General features: G+C 46.5%; 1 protein-coding gene across 1 annotated transcript in view; it reads left to right on the top strand.

Annotated features, from left to right (window-relative positions):
• CFAP77 (cilia and flagella associated protein 77) overlaps positions 1-16,942 on the top strand; it is a 159,951-nt gene extending 143,009 nt beyond the window's left edge. Inside the window, exon 6 of the mRNA XM_037797451.1 lies at positions 16,026-16,942. Coding sequence (XP_037653379.1) covers positions 16,026-16,148 — 123 coding nt within the window. The 3' untranslated portion in view covers positions 16,149-16,942. The remainder of the gene's footprint in view (positions 1-16,025) is intronic.
• Positions 16,943-18,559: the final 1,617 nt, after the last annotated feature.

Raw genomic sequence — 18,559 nt, 5'->3', positions numbered from 1 at the left:
TTAAAGTACACCAGAAAAATTTCTTCCTGTTCATTATTCCAATAAGAGAAAAGGTGGAAAACAAAACCGAACCCCAGTGCTGTGTAATCAGGGCAATAGGCTGTGGGCACCAAACCCTCAGTGTGTCCTCAGCTTCCCTGGTGGTAACACAGGAGTTGTTCAACAGCCTATCTAAATAAGTGATAAGGTACTGATGGGCACTATACAGACAGCTCAGCAACGAACTGAATTTGCAACCGAGCATAATGTCAACTGGGGAACCATGCTCCTTGATGGCCACTTTGCATTACCTGAGAAAGCACGGTCAGGTAAATTTCCAGAGAAAGTAATTAAGGAATCCCCATTGTCTAAATTCAGCAGCAAAACTGAAGCTCTGGAATTTGATGCTCACCATGGATCTGGTGTCTCCTCGCAGCCTGATCCTTCATAAAAATCAACAGTGGAGGTTTATGAAGGGATTGGCTAGAGTGTTTCCCTCTTGCTCTCTCTAAGATGCCCCTCCAACACTGCATGGTTCTGCATGTGTTGTCTTGTCAAAGAAACAATGAACAGCAAATGAGATCACTGCTTTGTGAGACAGGGATGAGATTAATATACAAACACATAGGCCTCTCCAAGATCTAGCAAGGGCCAATTAATTTTTATCAAGTACCCATAGCGAACAAGATGCAGGGTATCAACATGCAAAATATACAGTCCCTCGCATCAGGGTGTCTACACTCTGATTCAAAAGCTACACATAGATAGATGCTCAGGGTGATTGGAGGCACTCACCCTGTTGGGAGAACCCACCAGGAAGTTAGAGCAATATTTATAGCATGTGGCCTCTTCTCATGGAGATTAGAGTCTAACATGGCTATCCATAGTCTGCTATTTCTAAGTGGGGGGACCGACTAAGGCTGGGGTGGGGGGCAGGGAGGTGGAACCCCGCTGGAGTAGCCCACTGCCCACTTGGAGGCTGAGCACCTCCAGCCAGATGCTCACCCGCCACCTCCCAGGAGAACAGAACCAAGCAGACTCCTATCATCTGGGCTCTGAAAAGAAAAGGAGGAACCCGCCCCCACTCCTGGCAACTCAGCTTGTCACGGTATTTGTTGACAACCCCATTGAAAACAAAACTCAGTGTGGTTATGAAGTCTCCTTCCATCTCCCATTCACACCTTTCTCAGACAGTATTTGAAAGTCAAAAAGTCTGGAAAACACACACACTCTCCCACCCCCCAAACCCCTTCACACAGAGGGAGAGAGGTGGCAGCCTGGGTGAGCCGAGGTTGACGAGCCTCTTCACCTGGCCCCACAGTGCACTGCCTCCAATTAAATCAAAATGGTTTGTTTTTAATGGTCTTTTACACTGACAAGTGGGCGATCATTTTGGGCCCACTAGCTGTCAGGGAACTGAGGCAAATCCTCCGTTGATAATGCCCAATGCTTCCAATTAGGAGCTGAGGCCGCTCCTGGCGCGCTAACGATTCCCCAGCCATCCCCTAGGCCCCTTTGGCGCTGGCTGTTTCTTCTTGCCTCCTCCACCGCAAATTACTGACACAAAACGGAAGGCCCCACATCTCCTCCGCCACGCCAGGCCCGGGCCCTGTTGGGTTTAATGAGCCGATGGAAGTTTCGTGGCTCCAGCGCTAAATTCTTTTCTTGTTTGACAGCTGCTCGGCTAAGGCGAGTGTTGACCTTATAAAAGATTTAGTGTTTCTCATTATTTTCTGTCAAGCTTCACAAGAGATGGCTCTGCGGTTATCATTTGCATCCTGGTGTGTGTGTGTGTGTGTGTGTGTGTGTGTGTGTGTGAGTGTGCGTGTGTTGGATGGGGGCTCTGAGGTAGAGATGGGGAAATGGAAAGAGGTCTTTCTCTCCCTGGGTTGTATTTGGCTCCTGCACAATACCTTCCAGCATGACAGTCTTCTTGGGCTGAGGTGCTTCAAAGAGAAGCCAAGAAGCAAAGCCAGAGATGACGGATGGTTGGCGATGGGTACCGAGCCTGCTGGATGGAAACTTGGTCAAGGCAGAGGAGAAAATCTAGTACACCTTGAGGCTGGTTGACTAACAGGAGCCACACTCAAGATTTCATCAGAGGAAACTCACTCTTTTCTTACATACCTCTTAAAAGTCATCATTGGCAAGCTTTTTTCTCCCTTTGCTCTGCACCCTATGTAAGGATTTAACGGTTTTAAAAAGAAGAACCATTAATATATTAAAAAAAAGTGGCACATATTATTCTCCCCTGAGATGGCTATGGGAGCATTTGTTAGTCTTTATTTTCTCCTGCACCCCTGCCAAATGGGGCCACTCTATAAAAATAAGATGCTAGGGTTTCCATGCTCTAGCTCCTCCACCAGCCCCCTGCCGGCCTCTCCATGCACCTCTTTGAATCTCCCCGCTCTCTCACCTCTCCATTGGACACTCCAGATGCAGGTGACCTGAGTCACCTGAAGGAAAAGAGAGAGTTAAGGGCAGGTGAGTACGTGGATGTCTTCTACCTGGGGATTCTGAGTCTATATTCATCATTGTCACCGTGGGATACTACATTTTGATCTTTTAGAGCAAAAACGTGGCATCCTCTCCCTCCTGCACCCATGGCAGACCTTCATAATCAATTGTTATACACCTTCTTATGAGCCTACACTCAGCCGCAGCACATTTTTTTATCTTCATTTTATTGAGATATATTCACATACCACACAGTCATACAAAACAAATTGTACATTCGATTGTTCACAGTACCATTACATAGTTGTACACTCATCACCTAAATCAATCCCTGACACCTTCATTAGCACACACACAAAAATAACAAGAATAATAATTAAAGAGCCTCAGCACATTTTATAACAACACTACTATTAACCACCATCAGACCATGAGAGCCAGTAGGTGAAAAGAAACCCACTCACTATGCCTGACTTAAAGGGGCATTTAAATAAGTTGCTGGATATCCTAAAATTCCTTGTCTTTTTATGCTACACTAAGATATTTACATACAGGAAATAAAAAGTAGTCCACTGAAGAAAAAAATAGATAAATTGACTCCATCAGAATTAAGAACTTTGTTCTACGAACAATACCATCAAGAAAGTAAAAAGACATCCACAGAATGGGAGAGGATATTCACCCATCATAAATCTGATAAGGGACTTGTATCCAAAATATAGAAATAACCCTTACACCTCAGAAATAAAAAGATAAATAACCCAACTTTAAATGGGCATTTATGAATAGACATTTTCCAAATGTCTATTGACATTTGATGTGAATAGACATGTCTCCAAAGAAAATATACAAGTGGCTAATATGCACATGAAAAGAATCTCAATGTCATTTGCCACTGGGAAGATACCACTTCACCTTCCTAGGATGGCTTTAATAAAAAAGATGGACTGTAGCAAGTATTGACAAGGATATGGAGAAATTGGAGCCTCATACACTGCTGTGGGAATAAAATGTGGTGCAACTCCTTGGGAAAATAGTTTGGCAGTTCCTCAAAAAGTTAAATCTAAAATTATCATATGACCCAGGAATTCCACTCCTGATTGATTACCCAACAAAATTGAAAAAGATGTGCAAACAAAAATTTGCACACAAATGTTCATTGCAGCACTATTCACAGCCAGCAAAAGGTGGAAAAAACCTAAATGTCTATCAAATGATGTATGGATAAACAATGTGCCATACCCATACAATGGAATATTATTCACAATAAAAACAATTAAGTATTGGTACATGCTACAGCATAGATGAACCTTGAAAACATCATGCTAAGTGAAAGAAGCCAGTCACAAAAGACTACATATTGTCTGATTCCATTTATATGAAATTTATGTGAAATGTCTGAATTGGCAAATCCAGGGAGTAGTTGCCAAGGGCTGGGTTGTAGCAAGGAATGGGGAGTGACATAATGAATATGAGGTTTCTTTTTGGGATGACAAAAATGTGCTAGAAATAGACTGTGGTGATGATCACACAACACTGGATAAACTGCAAGTTACTGGATTGTACACTTTAAATGGTTGAATTGTATGATATGTGAATCATATCTCAATAAAGCTGTTTTAAAAAGTCAGACCACTTGAGAAAAGAAAAACAATAGCCCTCTGAGTTGGATGAGTGATCACAACCCAGATTCTGTCTTTGAAATTACGAATAGTGTGATAATTGTCCACTGTGATGTGGCTTCAGACGGTGAGGGAGGGTCTGGGGTGTCCTCAATTCCCCCAATTGTCCATTGTAATTCTCATTTACCTAAAGTCTATTAAACTTAGAGGCTGAAGAAGCAGAGATGGACACCAACTTGGTAGGAAATTCAGACGCATACCCAATCTTGGGACGGGTATTACCATATTACTTATCTACTGGCATCTTGCAAACGAAGTCACTGTTCAAATTTGATTTCCACTGCTGTTGACTAGCCTTAGCTAATCCTTGAGAATGATCTAGAGCTATTTGTATGGTGTCTGCAAGTAGCAAATTGATACTCATTTTCAAAGTCACCAGTGACTATCTTTTCTTCTGCACCAGAAAGTTTCAGGAACCCAATGGTGAGTGGGGCACACATTGAAACAGATCTGATTCTGGTTTTGGCTTTGCCACTTGGTAGCTGGGTTTCCTTGGGTTGGTGTCTTAACTTCCTTGGGCTTCAGGCTTCTCCCTTGTCAATTGGGGGTGACGCTCCCACCTCGAGGGTGGTTGCTCTGCCTCACTCACTGACCGCTGTTCATAGCAGTTGCCATTTTAGAACCATGTTATACCTTGTAGGGAATCAGGAAGTTTGTTTTCTGGGAACGAGGTTGGATGCTCTTTGAAAATGCACCATGTGTCAGCAAGGAGGGTCGTGCCCTTTTGTCCTTACTCCATCTATTTTTGGACCACAGAGAAATGAGAGCGGGTAGCAGAATGATAATTTAGGGGACCAGATGTCTCCAGAGAGATTGTTACCCTAGTTAATTACTTAAAATACAAACCTGCTACATCAGAGCTTAGGATCCTAGCCTGTTTCCCAATGATGCCTTGCACGGATTTGTGTTCTACCGGGGCCTCTGACCTCCAGCTGCCCCGAACTTGACAGAAATTACTGACCTGGGACTGATCCATAATTTTCAAGTGCCTCTCAATCTTTTCAAGCAAAACCTCTCCCCAAGTCACCTGAGCGATTGTCATTAAAAAAAAAAAAAATCTAAAATCTCTATGGCTTTTTTTTTTTTTTTTTTTTTTTTGCCCTCTTGGTCCTTGTACTTGGCACTGGAAAGCTTGGTGTACAGTGGTGGGACCATAATGTGACTGATGAGAAGGGACCCAAGAGTCAGCTGGCCCTGGCAGTGGGATTGGACCAGGAGCCTGAACTCTAACAGGCACCATGGAAAAGCTGTAAAATGATGGTTCTTTTTCCCTGCCTGTTATGCCCCATGCCCCACTACATCCCTGGATATGGCTTGTAAAACAGTAAGGCCTGACACCAGGTAGGTGGCGGGGCTGTGAGGGGGGACTCAAGGGAAAACCCTCAGCCCCCCTGCTGTAAAGAGCCCCAAGGCTGTGGCTGTTTATTTCTCTCCTGGAACAAAGGCCTCATGCTGAAGGAGTAAAAAAGCAAGGAAAGAGGGAAAGCAATGAAAGCAAAATGCTGCCCACGCTTTAGCAGGTAGATAGAAGCCGTTCAGCCTAGACAAAGGTTAGCGCCACCAGGCAAATTGGGAAAATAACCAATGTGTTACCTCCAGTTTGAGCCTCTGGGTCTTGGATATTTTCTTAGGCATTGAGATGAATCATAAACCCCGCGAAACAGGGAATGCCAGAAAGGGAGGATCCATCGGGAAGAAAGTCAGGACCAGCCAATGTCACAAACCACTGGTTGTTAAACTCTGCTTGCCAACAGAACTCTTTTCACATGGAAACATACATGGATCTCCAATAAATAAAACTCATAAAACACAGTAACTCTCTCCAAATTGTGTGTGTGTAGAGTGGGGTGGGGGGGGGGCACTTCTACCTGATCTCTCAGAACCCCCATTCCTCATCCCTGAGATATCTCTCCAAAACTCAATCCCCTTCCTCCCAGAGGCAATCCCAGGAGTGACTTCCATGCACACCCATGCACATTAAGTCCTTCTATTTAATTAGAATTCACTTGAGCAGTACAGGGAATCATTTTGTATGTTTTAAATTTTTCATAAAATGGCATATATCACATACCATTCTGTTATAAGCTTTTTTTTTCCATGCAACCTTATGTTTTTGAGATTTATACATGCTGATTCAAATAGGTCTAGAGCAGCACCATCCAATAGAGCTTTCCATGGCGATGCAAATGCTCTGTTTCTGCACTGCCCAATAGGGTACACACTAGCTAGCAACATGCAGTTGCCGAGCACTTGAAATATGGTTAGCATGACTGAGGAACTGAATTTTTATTTTAGTCCCTTTAAATTTAAACAGCCACATGTGATTAACAGCTACCCTATTGGACAATGTGGCTCTAGAATATTCATTTTAACTGACACAGAGTATGCCATTGTATGAACTACCACCATTCGTTTATCTAGTCCCCTGCTGCCAGACATGCAGTTGCTTCCAGTGTGCACTATCATGTTGCAAGGAGGATTCTTGTATACATGTGTTAGTGGACAGGTTCAAGTTTCTCCTGAGTATGTATCTAAATATGGACTTGTTGGTTTCTAGGGTGTGCACATTTCCAGTCTTTCTGGCTAACACCAAATCCCTCTCAAAGTGGTTGTACCGATGAACAGCCCTACTAAACTTGTATGGAAGTTCCCTTTTCTGATGCCAGACTTATTATGATGACTACCAATCTAATGGGTGTGAAATGGTATTTTAGGGCTCTAACTTGCTCCCTGCTTTCACATTAGGTTAACCATCTGTTCTGGTTTGCTAATGCTGCCGGGATGCAAAACACCAGAAATGGATCGGCTTTTATAAAGGGGGTTTATTTGGTTACACAGTTACATTCTTAAGGCCATAAAGTGTCCAAGGTAACACATCAGCAATCGGGTACCTTCACTGGAGGATGGCCAATGGCATCCAGAAAACCTCTGTTAGCTGGGAAGGCATGTGGCTGGCATCTGCTCCAAAGTTCTGGTTTCAAAATGGCTCTCTCCCAGGATGTTCCTCTCTAGGCCACAGCTCCTCTTCAAAATGTCACTCTCAGTTGCTCTTGGGGTGTTTATCCTCTCTTAGCTTCTCTGGAGCAAAAGTCTGCTTTCGAAGGCCATCTCCACAATGTCTCTGTAAACTGCAGTTCCTCTCTCAGTTCCAGTGCATTCTTCAAAGTGTCCCTCTTGGCTGTAGCTCCTCTTCAAAATGTCACTCTCAGCTGCACTGAGTTCCTTCTGTTTGTCAGCTCATTTATATGGCTCCAGTAATTTAATTCAGACACACCCTGAATGGGTGGGCCAACACCTCCATGGAAATTATCCAATCAGAGTCATCACCCACAGTTGGGTGGGGCGCATCTCCATAGAAACACTCAAAGAATCACAATCTAATCAACACTGGTAGGTCTGCCCACACAAGATTGCATCAAAGATAATGGCGTTTGGGGGGACATGATACATTCAAACCGGCACACCATCTTTCCCTATGCCTGTTGGCAATTTTTCTGTGAATTGCCTGTTCATTCCTTCTGCCCGTTTTTCTAGTTGTTTGGGGCCTCCACTTTCACCTGCTCATCTCGGCCTTATTCTTTGAGTCTCTGCTTATGTGTTATTTCCTTGGTGATGCTTTCTCTGGTCCCAAATTATGAGTTTGATTCTCTGTATTATCAACTCTTACAGATCTTGTTCTTCTTTTATGGTACTTAGCACAATTCTAACCGAATAATTAGTTGCACGATTATATTTTTTTTACTAGTTTCCTGGCTTCATGGGAGCAGAGACTTTTTAAATGTTTGCTGTATCCCGGTACCTAGCACAGTGTCTGGCATCTAGTGGATGCTCAATAAGCTACTGAGTGAAATAATTGATAAATGAAAAGACAATGGCCACATCTTGTTCCCTAACCTGGGTCACATGGGTGCCTTCTCTGTGATGGTGCCAGTTCACTCTACATACAGATATTCTGTTGAAAGTAGATCAGACTTTTCAAGCAAGCCTTACAAAGCAAAACCTCAACAAATACTAAAGGACCCAATTCACGCAGATTACTTTTGACATTAAATTAGAAATCAGTAACCAAAATGCAACCAAAAAAATTGCCTGGAAATATAAAAGCATACTTATAAATAATGTAAGGAGCAACAAGAAATCTAAACAAATTAGAAAATATTTAGAATTGAACAAAAGTAAATATACTCAAAACTTGTGAGATGAGCTAAAGGAGAATTTAGAGGGAAATTTATAGTTGCTAATGCTGTAATTTATAGAAATGTTACTGTTAGAAAAGAAGAAAGATTAAGATGTAATTAGCTAAGCAGCCAATTCTAGATGCTAGGAAAAAAAGAACAGCAGAATAAATTCAAAGAGAAGAAAAAAGAAGGAAATAATGACGTTAAGAGCAGAAACTAATGAAATTTCAACAGTACAATTAAGGGTATCAATCAAATGAAAAGTTGGTTCATTGAAAGTAGCTCAGAAAAGTACAGACACTTTCAAGTTAATTAGGAAATGGAGTCCAAGAATTTAGATCTCAGGGGCCCAAGTGGAGGCTTCTGGTGGACAGGGAAAAGGCAGAGAATCAGGAGCTGGCTGCTGGCCTTAGCTCTGCCAAGGACTCACAGGAGACCCCAGGGGAGTCGCTTCCCACCTTTGGGCCTTGGATTTTCCATCCATGTTATGGGAGATTTGGACTTAATGACCCCTAAGGGCACTTCCAGTCCCATCTTTCTGGGCATCTTTTACTCTAACCCAGTTGCCGAGCGGCAAAGGATGTTATGCAGTAAGGGGTTTGGTATTCCCTATAACACAAATCTCTTCTAAGATCTGGCTGCTGCTCGCCTCACCAGCCCCATCCTGCTGACCACAGGTACACCGGCCTGCTCTCATTTCCTCCGATTCACCCGAAGTCTTCCTACTTCAAGGCGTTTGCACACGCTGATCCCTACTGCCCAGAACACTTTTCCACTTCCTCTTCCCCTGGCTAGCTCACTCACGCTTCCTAGAGAGACCTTTGTGGTCCCCTTGATGGGGTTAGATTTCCCCCAGTGCACAGTCTCATTAAGTAGCTCTTGTGTAATTGTTATTAAACAGTTACACGTACCGTGTGTTTAGCAATTGCCTGCCACACCAGCTTGCAGGGTCCACGTGGGCGAAGGCCCTGGCCTGTCTCACCAGCGAGTCCCCAGGGTATTGCATGGTGCAGCCCTCAGTCCATATCTGTGCAATGCTGTTTGGATGCTCCCCATTCAAACAGGACAGCGCCCTTGCCATCCAGGTGAAGCCGCCTGCACCCGGCTCCCAGGGCTGCAGCAGGCCGTGGTGCTTGCTTCTTATTTACCTGCATTGACCTTAGAGCGACTCAGAGCTCCATTCAGCAAAGCTGTCTCCCGCCAAAGCCGTTACAATTTCTTAGCTCCAGGCAGACAGACTGCAGATGGCTTAATTTAGAAGCATCTCAGAAGGAATTCCTTGCTTCATAGCACTTCATCCTTTGACTCCGGGGGTCTGTGGGGTCGTGACCATGCACAGGATTGTGGCCTGACTTGTAATTAGGATACTCATCTCTAGTTGAGCTGTTACCGTAGAGGGGGCAGAGAGTGCATGTGAGATAGGAGCCACAACTTTCCCAGCAGTGACTCTCACTGGACTCACACATTTATTAAGAGATAATGCAGCATAGCTATTAAAAGCTCTGGGCCTAGAGACACAGCCCTGGGTTCAGTCTGTGTGATCTTGGGTGAATGGTTTAACCTTCTTGAGCCTCTGTTTCCCCACCTGTAAAATGGAGACAATGATGGTGCTTCCTCATCAGGGACATTTTGAGGCTTGTATAAAATGCACAGTGCTGGCAAACAGCAAGTCTCTTGTTATTATAATATTGCTGTTGATAATAGATTCCAGTTCTGGGCTCCAGGAAAAACTCTGCAGGGGAGACCCTGTCTAGTTGGCATTCTGAGAACTGCAAGTCCCTTTCATGGTTCAGGGTGAAGTGAGTTCATGGATTCAGAAAAGGCCCAATTTTCCCTCTCTTTCTAGAGGCCCATCCCACATGGGTTCTAAGCTTTTGCTTGAATTAGCCCTCAGGAGAACCCACAGGACCCAGCCACTAAGCTTCACCCCAGGCTCAATCCCATGCCAAGATCAGGAGGCATGTGCCCCGTTCCACCTCTGCTGATTCCATTTTCTCCTCTTACAAATTCCTTCCCACCTCCCTCATCTCCCTCATTCAAGTCCCACCTGGCCCAAGATGCCTTCCCTGACCACCTGAGGCCAAGTGAATACAACCCATTTCATTCATTCATTCACTCTTTGTTCATCCATCCAACTTTCTTTAAATACCCCCCAGCTGTCAGGCCCTGTGCCCAGCACTGGGGGTCCCTTGGGGAGCAGGACAGGTGCAGTCCCTGTCTCAGAGCTCCCGGGCTGGGTTCTCATTTCATCTCCCCCATCTTGGATGACTGTTCTAGTTTGCTAATGCTGCTGGGATGCAAAACACCAGAAATAGATTGGCTTTTATAAAAGGGGGTTTATTTGGTTACACAGTTACAGTCTTAAAGCCATAAAGTGTCCAAGGTAACACATCAGCAATCAGGTACCTTCCCTGGAGGATGGCCAATGGTGTCCAGAAAACCTCTCTTAGCTGGGAAGGCACATGGCTGGCATCTGCTCTGTAGTTCTGGTCTCAAAATGGCTTTCTCCCAGGACATTCCTCCCTAGGCTTCAAGCTCCTCAAAAATGTCACTCTTAGTTGCTCTTGGGGCATCTGTCCTCTCTTAGCTTCTCCGGAGCAAAAGTCTGCTTTCAAAGGCCGTCTCCAAAATGTCTCTGCAAGCTGCAGCTTCTCTCTCAGCTCCTGTGTGCTCTTCAAAGTGTCCCTCTTGCCTGTAGCAAGCTCACTCCTTCTGTCTGAGCTTATATAGTGTCCCAGTAAACTAATCAAGGCCCATGCTGAGTGGGCAGGGCCACACCTCCATGGAAATTATCCAATGATCTGAGTGATCACATCCTCACGGAAACATCCAATCAAAAGTCTCCAACCCAATCAACACCAATACGTTTCCTGCCCACACAAGACTGCATCAAAGATAATGGCTTTTGGGGAGCATAATACATTGAAACCAGCACAACGACTTAACGCCACGTGGGACTTCTTCAATGTCAGAGACCACAGGCAGGAGGCTTTTGCCTCTTCTGGCCTCAGCCCAGTGCTACCGGGAACACAGTAGGTGCCGGAATGTGTGTGGTCAGTCACTGAGGTGAGACTCCTGTGCCCAGAACCCCTCTTTAAAAGCCAAGGGAACTTGGAACTCTGAAGTACAAGGGATGTTTGCTTAGCAGTCCCTAACACATAGCGGGTGCTAAATAAATATTTTTTAAACAGATGAATGAATGAATGACTCTCCCTCACTAACGTTTCAAAATAAGTGGAGATTTTAAAAATGCACATCTCTAATTAGGGCTCTCTTTTGTCCATGTGCTGGCTTTAACCTGATTCCTTCTAAGCTGAGCAGCACCTTGAGGGCTGGATTCTTCATGAACATAAGTAGCGATCAGCACCACCCACCATTCCCAGATGATGAAACACTCAGGGAGTGGGGGCCCAGGAGGGATGTGTGGAGGTGGTGATGCCCCCCACAGAGCTAGGCCTCCCCGTTAAGAACCATTGGTGTCTGGCCACCGGGGACAGAACTAGTGCCCATCTTAATGCTACCAAGGATCCTATGGAGAAAAGGGAGTCTGCACCTGGCAGGGCACTGGAATCAACTGGGGTGCCCAAGAGATCTCCAGAGACCTGGTGCACCAGCCTGACCGAACATCTCTGGCTATCTTTTGGGAACTGCAGGTGTCAGGAGCATTGTGTCACAGTTTGTGCTGGTTTGACTCTTTTATGTACCCCATAAAGAGCCTTGTTTGTTAATGCAATCTTGGGGGGCAGACCTACTATGGATGGGACCTTTGATTAGATTATTTCCATTCAAGGTGGGTCTTAATTAGTTTATTGGAGTCCTAAAGAGAGCTCACAGAGATAGAAATTCAGAGAGGTTGAGAGAGACATTTTGGAGAGCAGCTAAGATATGTAATTCAGAGTTTGCCCCCAGGAGAAGCAAGGAGGACCCACAAGAACCAACACAGACCAAGATGCTTCGAGATGCAGACAGAAAGACATTTGGAGATGCTAAGCTAAGAGATGAAGCCCAGAGTTTGCCCCGGGGAAGCTAAGTGAGAACCCACAGATGCTTAAAGAGAAAACCACTGGAATCAGAAGCTGAAGGCAACGCAACCCAGGAGCAAAGGACCAGCAGACGTCAGCCACATGCCTTCCCAGCTGGCAGAGTTGTTGCAGACGCCATTGGCCTTTCTTCAGTGAAGGAGGTATCCTCTTTTTGATGCCTTAGTTTGGACACTTTTATGGCCTTAGAACTGTAAATTTAGAACCCAATAAATCCCCTTTAAAAAAGCCAATCTGTTTCTGGTATCTTGCATTTTGGCAGCTTTAGCAAACTGGAACACTTGTCAGAGGGGACGCAAAAGTGTACCCTAGGAGCCTTTTGTTTATCGGCTGTTGTCTTCCTGCACAATGTGTAGGTCTTCTCCTTCTTTTCTCAATAACTTTTGTGAGGCCACTTGGAAATTTCTCTGTAACTGGATGTTGAGCTGAGAACAATGTCATGGTCTGATTGATCCACGTGAGTCGAGCACCAGGTATTTACCCCTGGGTCCAGGTGGGCAGTAGGTAACTGTGCTGAGAACACAATGCCCAGGCCTGCCCTGGTGGACTCTGTAGCTTTGGGATGGTTTACAGGAAACCCAAGATTCTAGTGCATCCCCAAGAGTCCTGAAAACTAAGACTGGGCCCGCTCTTGGAGGAACGCTGCCCTGGAGGTCCATGGAGGGACTTGCAAAGTTTCCCTGAACCTCCTGAAATGGCCTGCACTGTTTTGTACATAAAGACTTGTGGCTATTTCTTTAGAGGAGAGTGTCATGACTTTCCGCTGAGTCTCAAAACTGGTTTTATGTCCTGGAAACATGAACCAAATCTGCTTAACACTATTTGAATTTTAAGTTCTTCTAACAAGCTTCTGCAGCCCCTGCCTCCTTGATTTCACCTCTGTGGGCGAGGTGCAGGGAGCGCCCCTCCACACAACAGTGGGCAGCAGCTGTGGCAGAATGTCCTAGAGAGAATCCAGAACTTAGAGCTCTCAAAGTGGAGAGCTAGAGTTCCTCTGCCACTGCTTGCCTGTGGGGCCAATCCTGAAGCAAACCCTGCTCTGGGCCTCCATTTCCTCATCTGTGCAACGATGAATACTGTCCAAATCAGATTCTGTTGGGACTTCATTGATGTACCTGCTCTACCCTGATGGTGATCACAGCTCCTTGGGTGAAGGTCAGTACACAGTATGGGTTGTCATGACCCTAACCTTGGACTTGAGGGCAGCTTCATAGTGTCCAGGGGCAGGGCAGCAGACCCAGGCAGCATGCCAGGCCTCGAGGGGCCAGGAGCCTCATCAGCTCTGTCACCAATGTCTAAGAGGCATCACCCCCTCCGTACCTTCAGGAAACCATAGGAGGGTCACAGAGCTCTGGTCAATGTTCACAAACTTCCCCTGGTTGGGGGGTAGGTGGTAAGAGGACTCGGATGGGGCCTGGCCATGGGGCACCGGGCCCAGAGACATTTCCCTACCAGCTCCTCCCTATCTTCCCTCTACTTCCCTTTAATATTTTATCCTCTCACTGGTTTTCTTTTCTCTCACCTTTCATCACCTGCAGCTGCCTGCAGCGTTTTGGGCTTCACTAAACACCCCCAGGTAGCTGACCCTTGCCTGGATTCTTGGCAAGAGCCAGTCACCATCCTAGGGTGTGGGTTCTGCTTTATCCCACAGGCATGGCAGAGCCGTCAGCGGTTCCTGCCAAATCCAAAGGGAGCCTGCCCCTGCCGAGCCCCGGGCCACACCTCCGTCTCCGCATGCCCTTGTGAACCGTGTTCTGGCCACGCTGACTCCAGTTCACACCTTGAACCAGCAGAGCCCTGTTTGGCCCTGGGGCCAGCACACACACTGTTTCCTTATCCTAGGCAACCCCTTCACATCCTTCAGCCTCTCTTTAAATATCTCTTCCTCAGGGAGGCCACGTTTCATGCCGGCAAGAGCTGAGTCCATTCTATCCGTTCTTATTGCACAGCCAGCACCTTTGCTCCATCTATTTTAATGAAATTGTGTAATTATTGTCTGGTGTCTGCTCTCCCACTACAGTAGATGCTCCATAAGGCTAGTGCCTGAGTTTCTCTTGCTTTCTGCTGTATCCCCAGCACCTGGCACAGAGTGGTGCTCAATAAATAGGTGTTGCATGAATGAATGAATTGATGCATAAATGAATGATGGATCTGAACTCTTTCTACCCTGTGCCTCTCTTGTATTATTCTAAAGGAGAAGGGGGGTTATCCCGTTAATGAGTCGAATTTTCTCACACTTGGAGGTGGATGTAACAGATACAGTGGGCACCAGGAGACAGAGGGGGTTATGATCCATTATCATTTCCTGAGAAGGAAGGGCAGTCTGAAATATTGATTGCATAAAATTTTAACCAAAGAAGCTCCTACTCCTTGGATCTGCCTCCCTTGCATGTTTTCTTCAGAAGAGTCGAGACGATGCTTTCTTGAACTCTGGTTCTGGTGCTTTTGAGCATCAGCCACTTGACTCCCAAGAGTGGCTCCACTGGCGCAGGAGGGGAGCTAGATTATCTTCCCAATGAAGGAGCGCAGACAGCCGCCAGGAGGACCCTTTGGAGAGGGCGGCTTGCTTGGGCTTTTTGATCGTGGAAAAGCAGCGTGTTAAGGACGGGCGTGGGCTATTAGGTTCCATTTCATGGTGACTCCGGTTCGTTGGCAGCTAATATTTATCATGCATCTGCCCTGGCAATGAGCTGGTCAGGGGAAAACCACCATGACCCCAGGCAGCCCCTGCGCCTGGCTGCCTTCTCCTCCTGTCTCCTCACCACTCGGTGCCAGGAGGCATCACAAACACTCACCCCTTGCCTCTTTCCCTCTTTACCTGTTTCTGAGACAGTTTTCACCCCTGGCATGAACGGAGGAGTCATCACAAGGGGTTTTTCTTAAGATGAGGTTTTTAGGAACCTATCGTAAGTAAAAGCAGGGACCAGCAGTAGGCACTGTTTTAAGGGCACACTCTTTTGAAAGACAAATGTGGTGCTCCCTAATGTATATAAAAAGGTTAAAAGAAAAAGAATTAGAAAAGAAGGGATAATTATAAGTACAGGCCAGTAATTGAGAGCTGGCTGTGCTGTCGACTTTACGTGCAGTATCTCGAGTCCTCCCAACAAATCACGGGATGGATAATGAAAGGACAGAGAGGTGAAGGGACTTGGCCCAAAACACGTAGCAATAAACGGCAGGGCTGGGATTCAAACTCAAGTCTGTCTGAACTGGAGAGTGGAAGGGAGGAAGTGGGGAGTAAAGGGGTGCAGAGGGGATAGGGGAGCGGTAGCAAGTGGAAGGGGAAACAACAGGCAAAACAGACAGAGTTCGGCTGCGGACAATCACGAGGCCAAGGGAGCTGGTTCTGGGGAGTGGGCCACAGTTTGAAAGGGATGCTGCGGGTGAGACGGCGTGGGCAGGGAGTCAGCAATGCCCAAGGGCGGACCCCAGCAGGACCACTAGTTTGCTGACTCTGAGAAAGATGCCTCATCTTTTCCGACCTTGGTGAAACAAGGGTCAAAATACTACATCATGAGCGTTTTAGGATTAATGTGGGTGGTACATAGCAGGCACTCCATAAATTACAGCTCCTTTTTACCGTTACTCTAACATTGAAGTAGGGGGGTGGGCAAGGGAAGATGGGGAACAACCAGCGTGATCCCCACAGAGGACCTGTCCTCACTGACCCACTCCCCTTCCATCCACAGGTGGGCCCCCATCTGGATACGTTCCCCACTGAGGCCGATCGCCAGAGAGCATTCAAAGCCCACCGGGAAGGGCACGCCGTGCGCCAAGGGACCCTGCGGATGGGCAACTACACCCACCCCTAGACCCTCACCTTCTCAACACAGTAGAAAATGCCCCCAAAGAACAAACCTTTCTTGCCCCAACTCACATAAGACACTCCCCCATTTTTATGGGGGGTTCTGCTTCTGCCAAGACCTCAGATTCAGGTCTTAGGTTAATTATTTTTGGTAAGATCACCCCCTTTTTAGGTTAGCCATCACTGGTCTTCCCTTTGTCCCAGTGACCCACTCCTCTACCTGGACATGCCCCCTCTTCTGGCAGGCTCGTCCTGCCTCCCTTCTCCAGCCCTCACCTGTGAAGATCAATCCAAATTACAAGGCACTTTTTTAGACTCCAGGCTAAGGGTAGATTCCACGGCTCTGCCCATTAAGTGTTAAGAGCAACCCTTGTTTTTCCTGCAGAAAACACGACAGAAACATGCTTGGAAAGCCCTGGTTTCATATTCCAAACATGAGTTTTTGTTGCTCTTTCTGGGGTGGCTGATATCTTATCAGAGCAGTCTCTCCTCTCTAGGCCCCCCAACAACAGCAAAAGCCAATGGCTCATTGCCCAGGGCCTGCCCCTGCCTCTTCAGTGCCAGGGCCCTGTCACTCAGGCAGGCCAAGGCGGGCTTCCTCCACTGTGTGGCTTTGGAATATTAACCTCCTCTCCAAGGAGAGAGCCTTCCGGGCAAGTGGGCACGCTGAAAGTACACGCGCTAAGGAACTTAGCCAACCTCCTGGGCATTTCTTAACTCAATCTTTCTGCCTGTTCTTTGGCTTGTCCCACAAATTGTGTGTTGGTCTATTTTAAATTAAAAATGCTATTTGTCATTCTCCTCTCAGGTGTTTTGAAAACAGTAAACCATTAACTCTTGAGGGACGTGATCTCAGATGTCAGATGATGATACTACCACCAAGAGACTCTTCAAGGTAGACTAACCTTCTCCAAGATATTCCACCAGAGCCTTACTGAGTCAGGCAGATTCTCAAGTTTTAAAATACTATTCCTACTCTCAGGGCTCCCAAATGTTTCTCTGCAACTCTGAGCTCTTCCCAGAACTCCAGGCTCTTTTATCAACTGCCCACTTGACATCTCAACTTGGATGCCCGATATTCACAGCCAGGACAGAACACTTGATTTTTTTTTGCCCAAACTTGCTTCTCCCTCCATTTTTCCCACCTCATAAATGAAATTTCCACTGAGCAAGTTGCTGAAGCCAAAAACCTTCATCCCTCTCTTTCCTTTCCCTGTCATATCTAATCCATCAAAAAACCTGTCAACATTACCTCCAAAAACATTTTCTGGATCCACCTGCTTGTCTTCACCTCCACCCCTACCACCCTAAGCCCAAGCCCTCGTCAACTCTCTGGATAGTTGCAGTAGATTCCTAACGGGCCTCCTCCTTCACTCTTGCCCCTCTAACTACCCGTTCCCCACAGAGCAGCTCCAGTGACTTCCATTGCTCTTAGCAACCACGGATGAGGGGCCTGAGGTGCTTCCCTCTGGCTTTATCAGAAACCTCTTGCCTCTTTCCTCAGGACCCTCTGGCCACAGCACACTCATTCCTGCCTTAGGCTTTGTGCCTATTTATCCCTTAGAACACTTTGGTCCCAGATTGCCACATTCCTGCTCCTTCTTCTTGTTCAGCTCTTAGTTCTGAAGTCAAGTCCCCTAGTCAGAAAGGTCTTCCTGAAATAGCCACCAGTTACATTCACACTAACCTGTTTTATTCTCTGCAAAACAAGGATCTCTATCAAAAACAAGGATCCCTATCATAAAGTTTACTGCTTGTCTCCCTTTGTAGAAGGGAGGATCCATGGGATCAGGGACCGAAGAGGTCTTGTTCAAGGCCACAGCCCAAGGGCCTGGCATTTGGCAAGTCCTCAGTGATGTCTGTGGAATGACTGATTGCGTGAATGTAGGCTGGGGCCCCTATAGGCTGCCGGCCAGGCAGAGTCTGGTGATTAATCAAGGACCTGAACTACTGCTATCTTACAGATCAGAGTTTCTTGATCAGCCACACATGCGTGTGCACACGCACACACCACTGCAGCCCATTAAAAGCCAATTCCATAGAAGTGCCATACACCAACCCCCCATCTCTGAAAATACCCACCCCACTATGTGAACTGGAGGGAAACAAGCATCCCCACTGTCGCAGCCCATGAAGGCTTTGCCAGTCCAGAGACGAAAGAAGACACCGGGCATTTTCTGATACATGAACTTTCATTCAGGGCTTCCCAACAGGGTGAGAAGTCACGGAGAGATCATGACGGCTCTATTACACGGGGGGGGTGGGGGGGGTGGGGGGGTGGGCATTGCATTTGCAGGGAAGTTGACCACGGAATTATGCTAGCTGGTCAAGGGGTTATAGGGGTTTAAGACAAAGACATTCCTAAGGGTGGAAGAGCATAGATGCAGGAACAGGGTCCTATGACATAGGGGTGATGCA

The sequence above is a fragment of the Choloepus didactylus genome, chromosome 10 (assembly GCF_015220235.1).
Source record: "Choloepus didactylus isolate mChoDid1 chromosome 10, mChoDid1.pri, whole genome shotgun sequence".
In the NCBI taxonomy this organism is placed as follows: Eukaryota; Metazoa; Chordata; class Mammalia; order Pilosa; family Megalonychidae; genus Choloepus; species Choloepus didactylus.
Note: the sequence above shows the minus strand (reverse complement) of the source record. Positions and strands in the feature narration are given on the sequence as shown.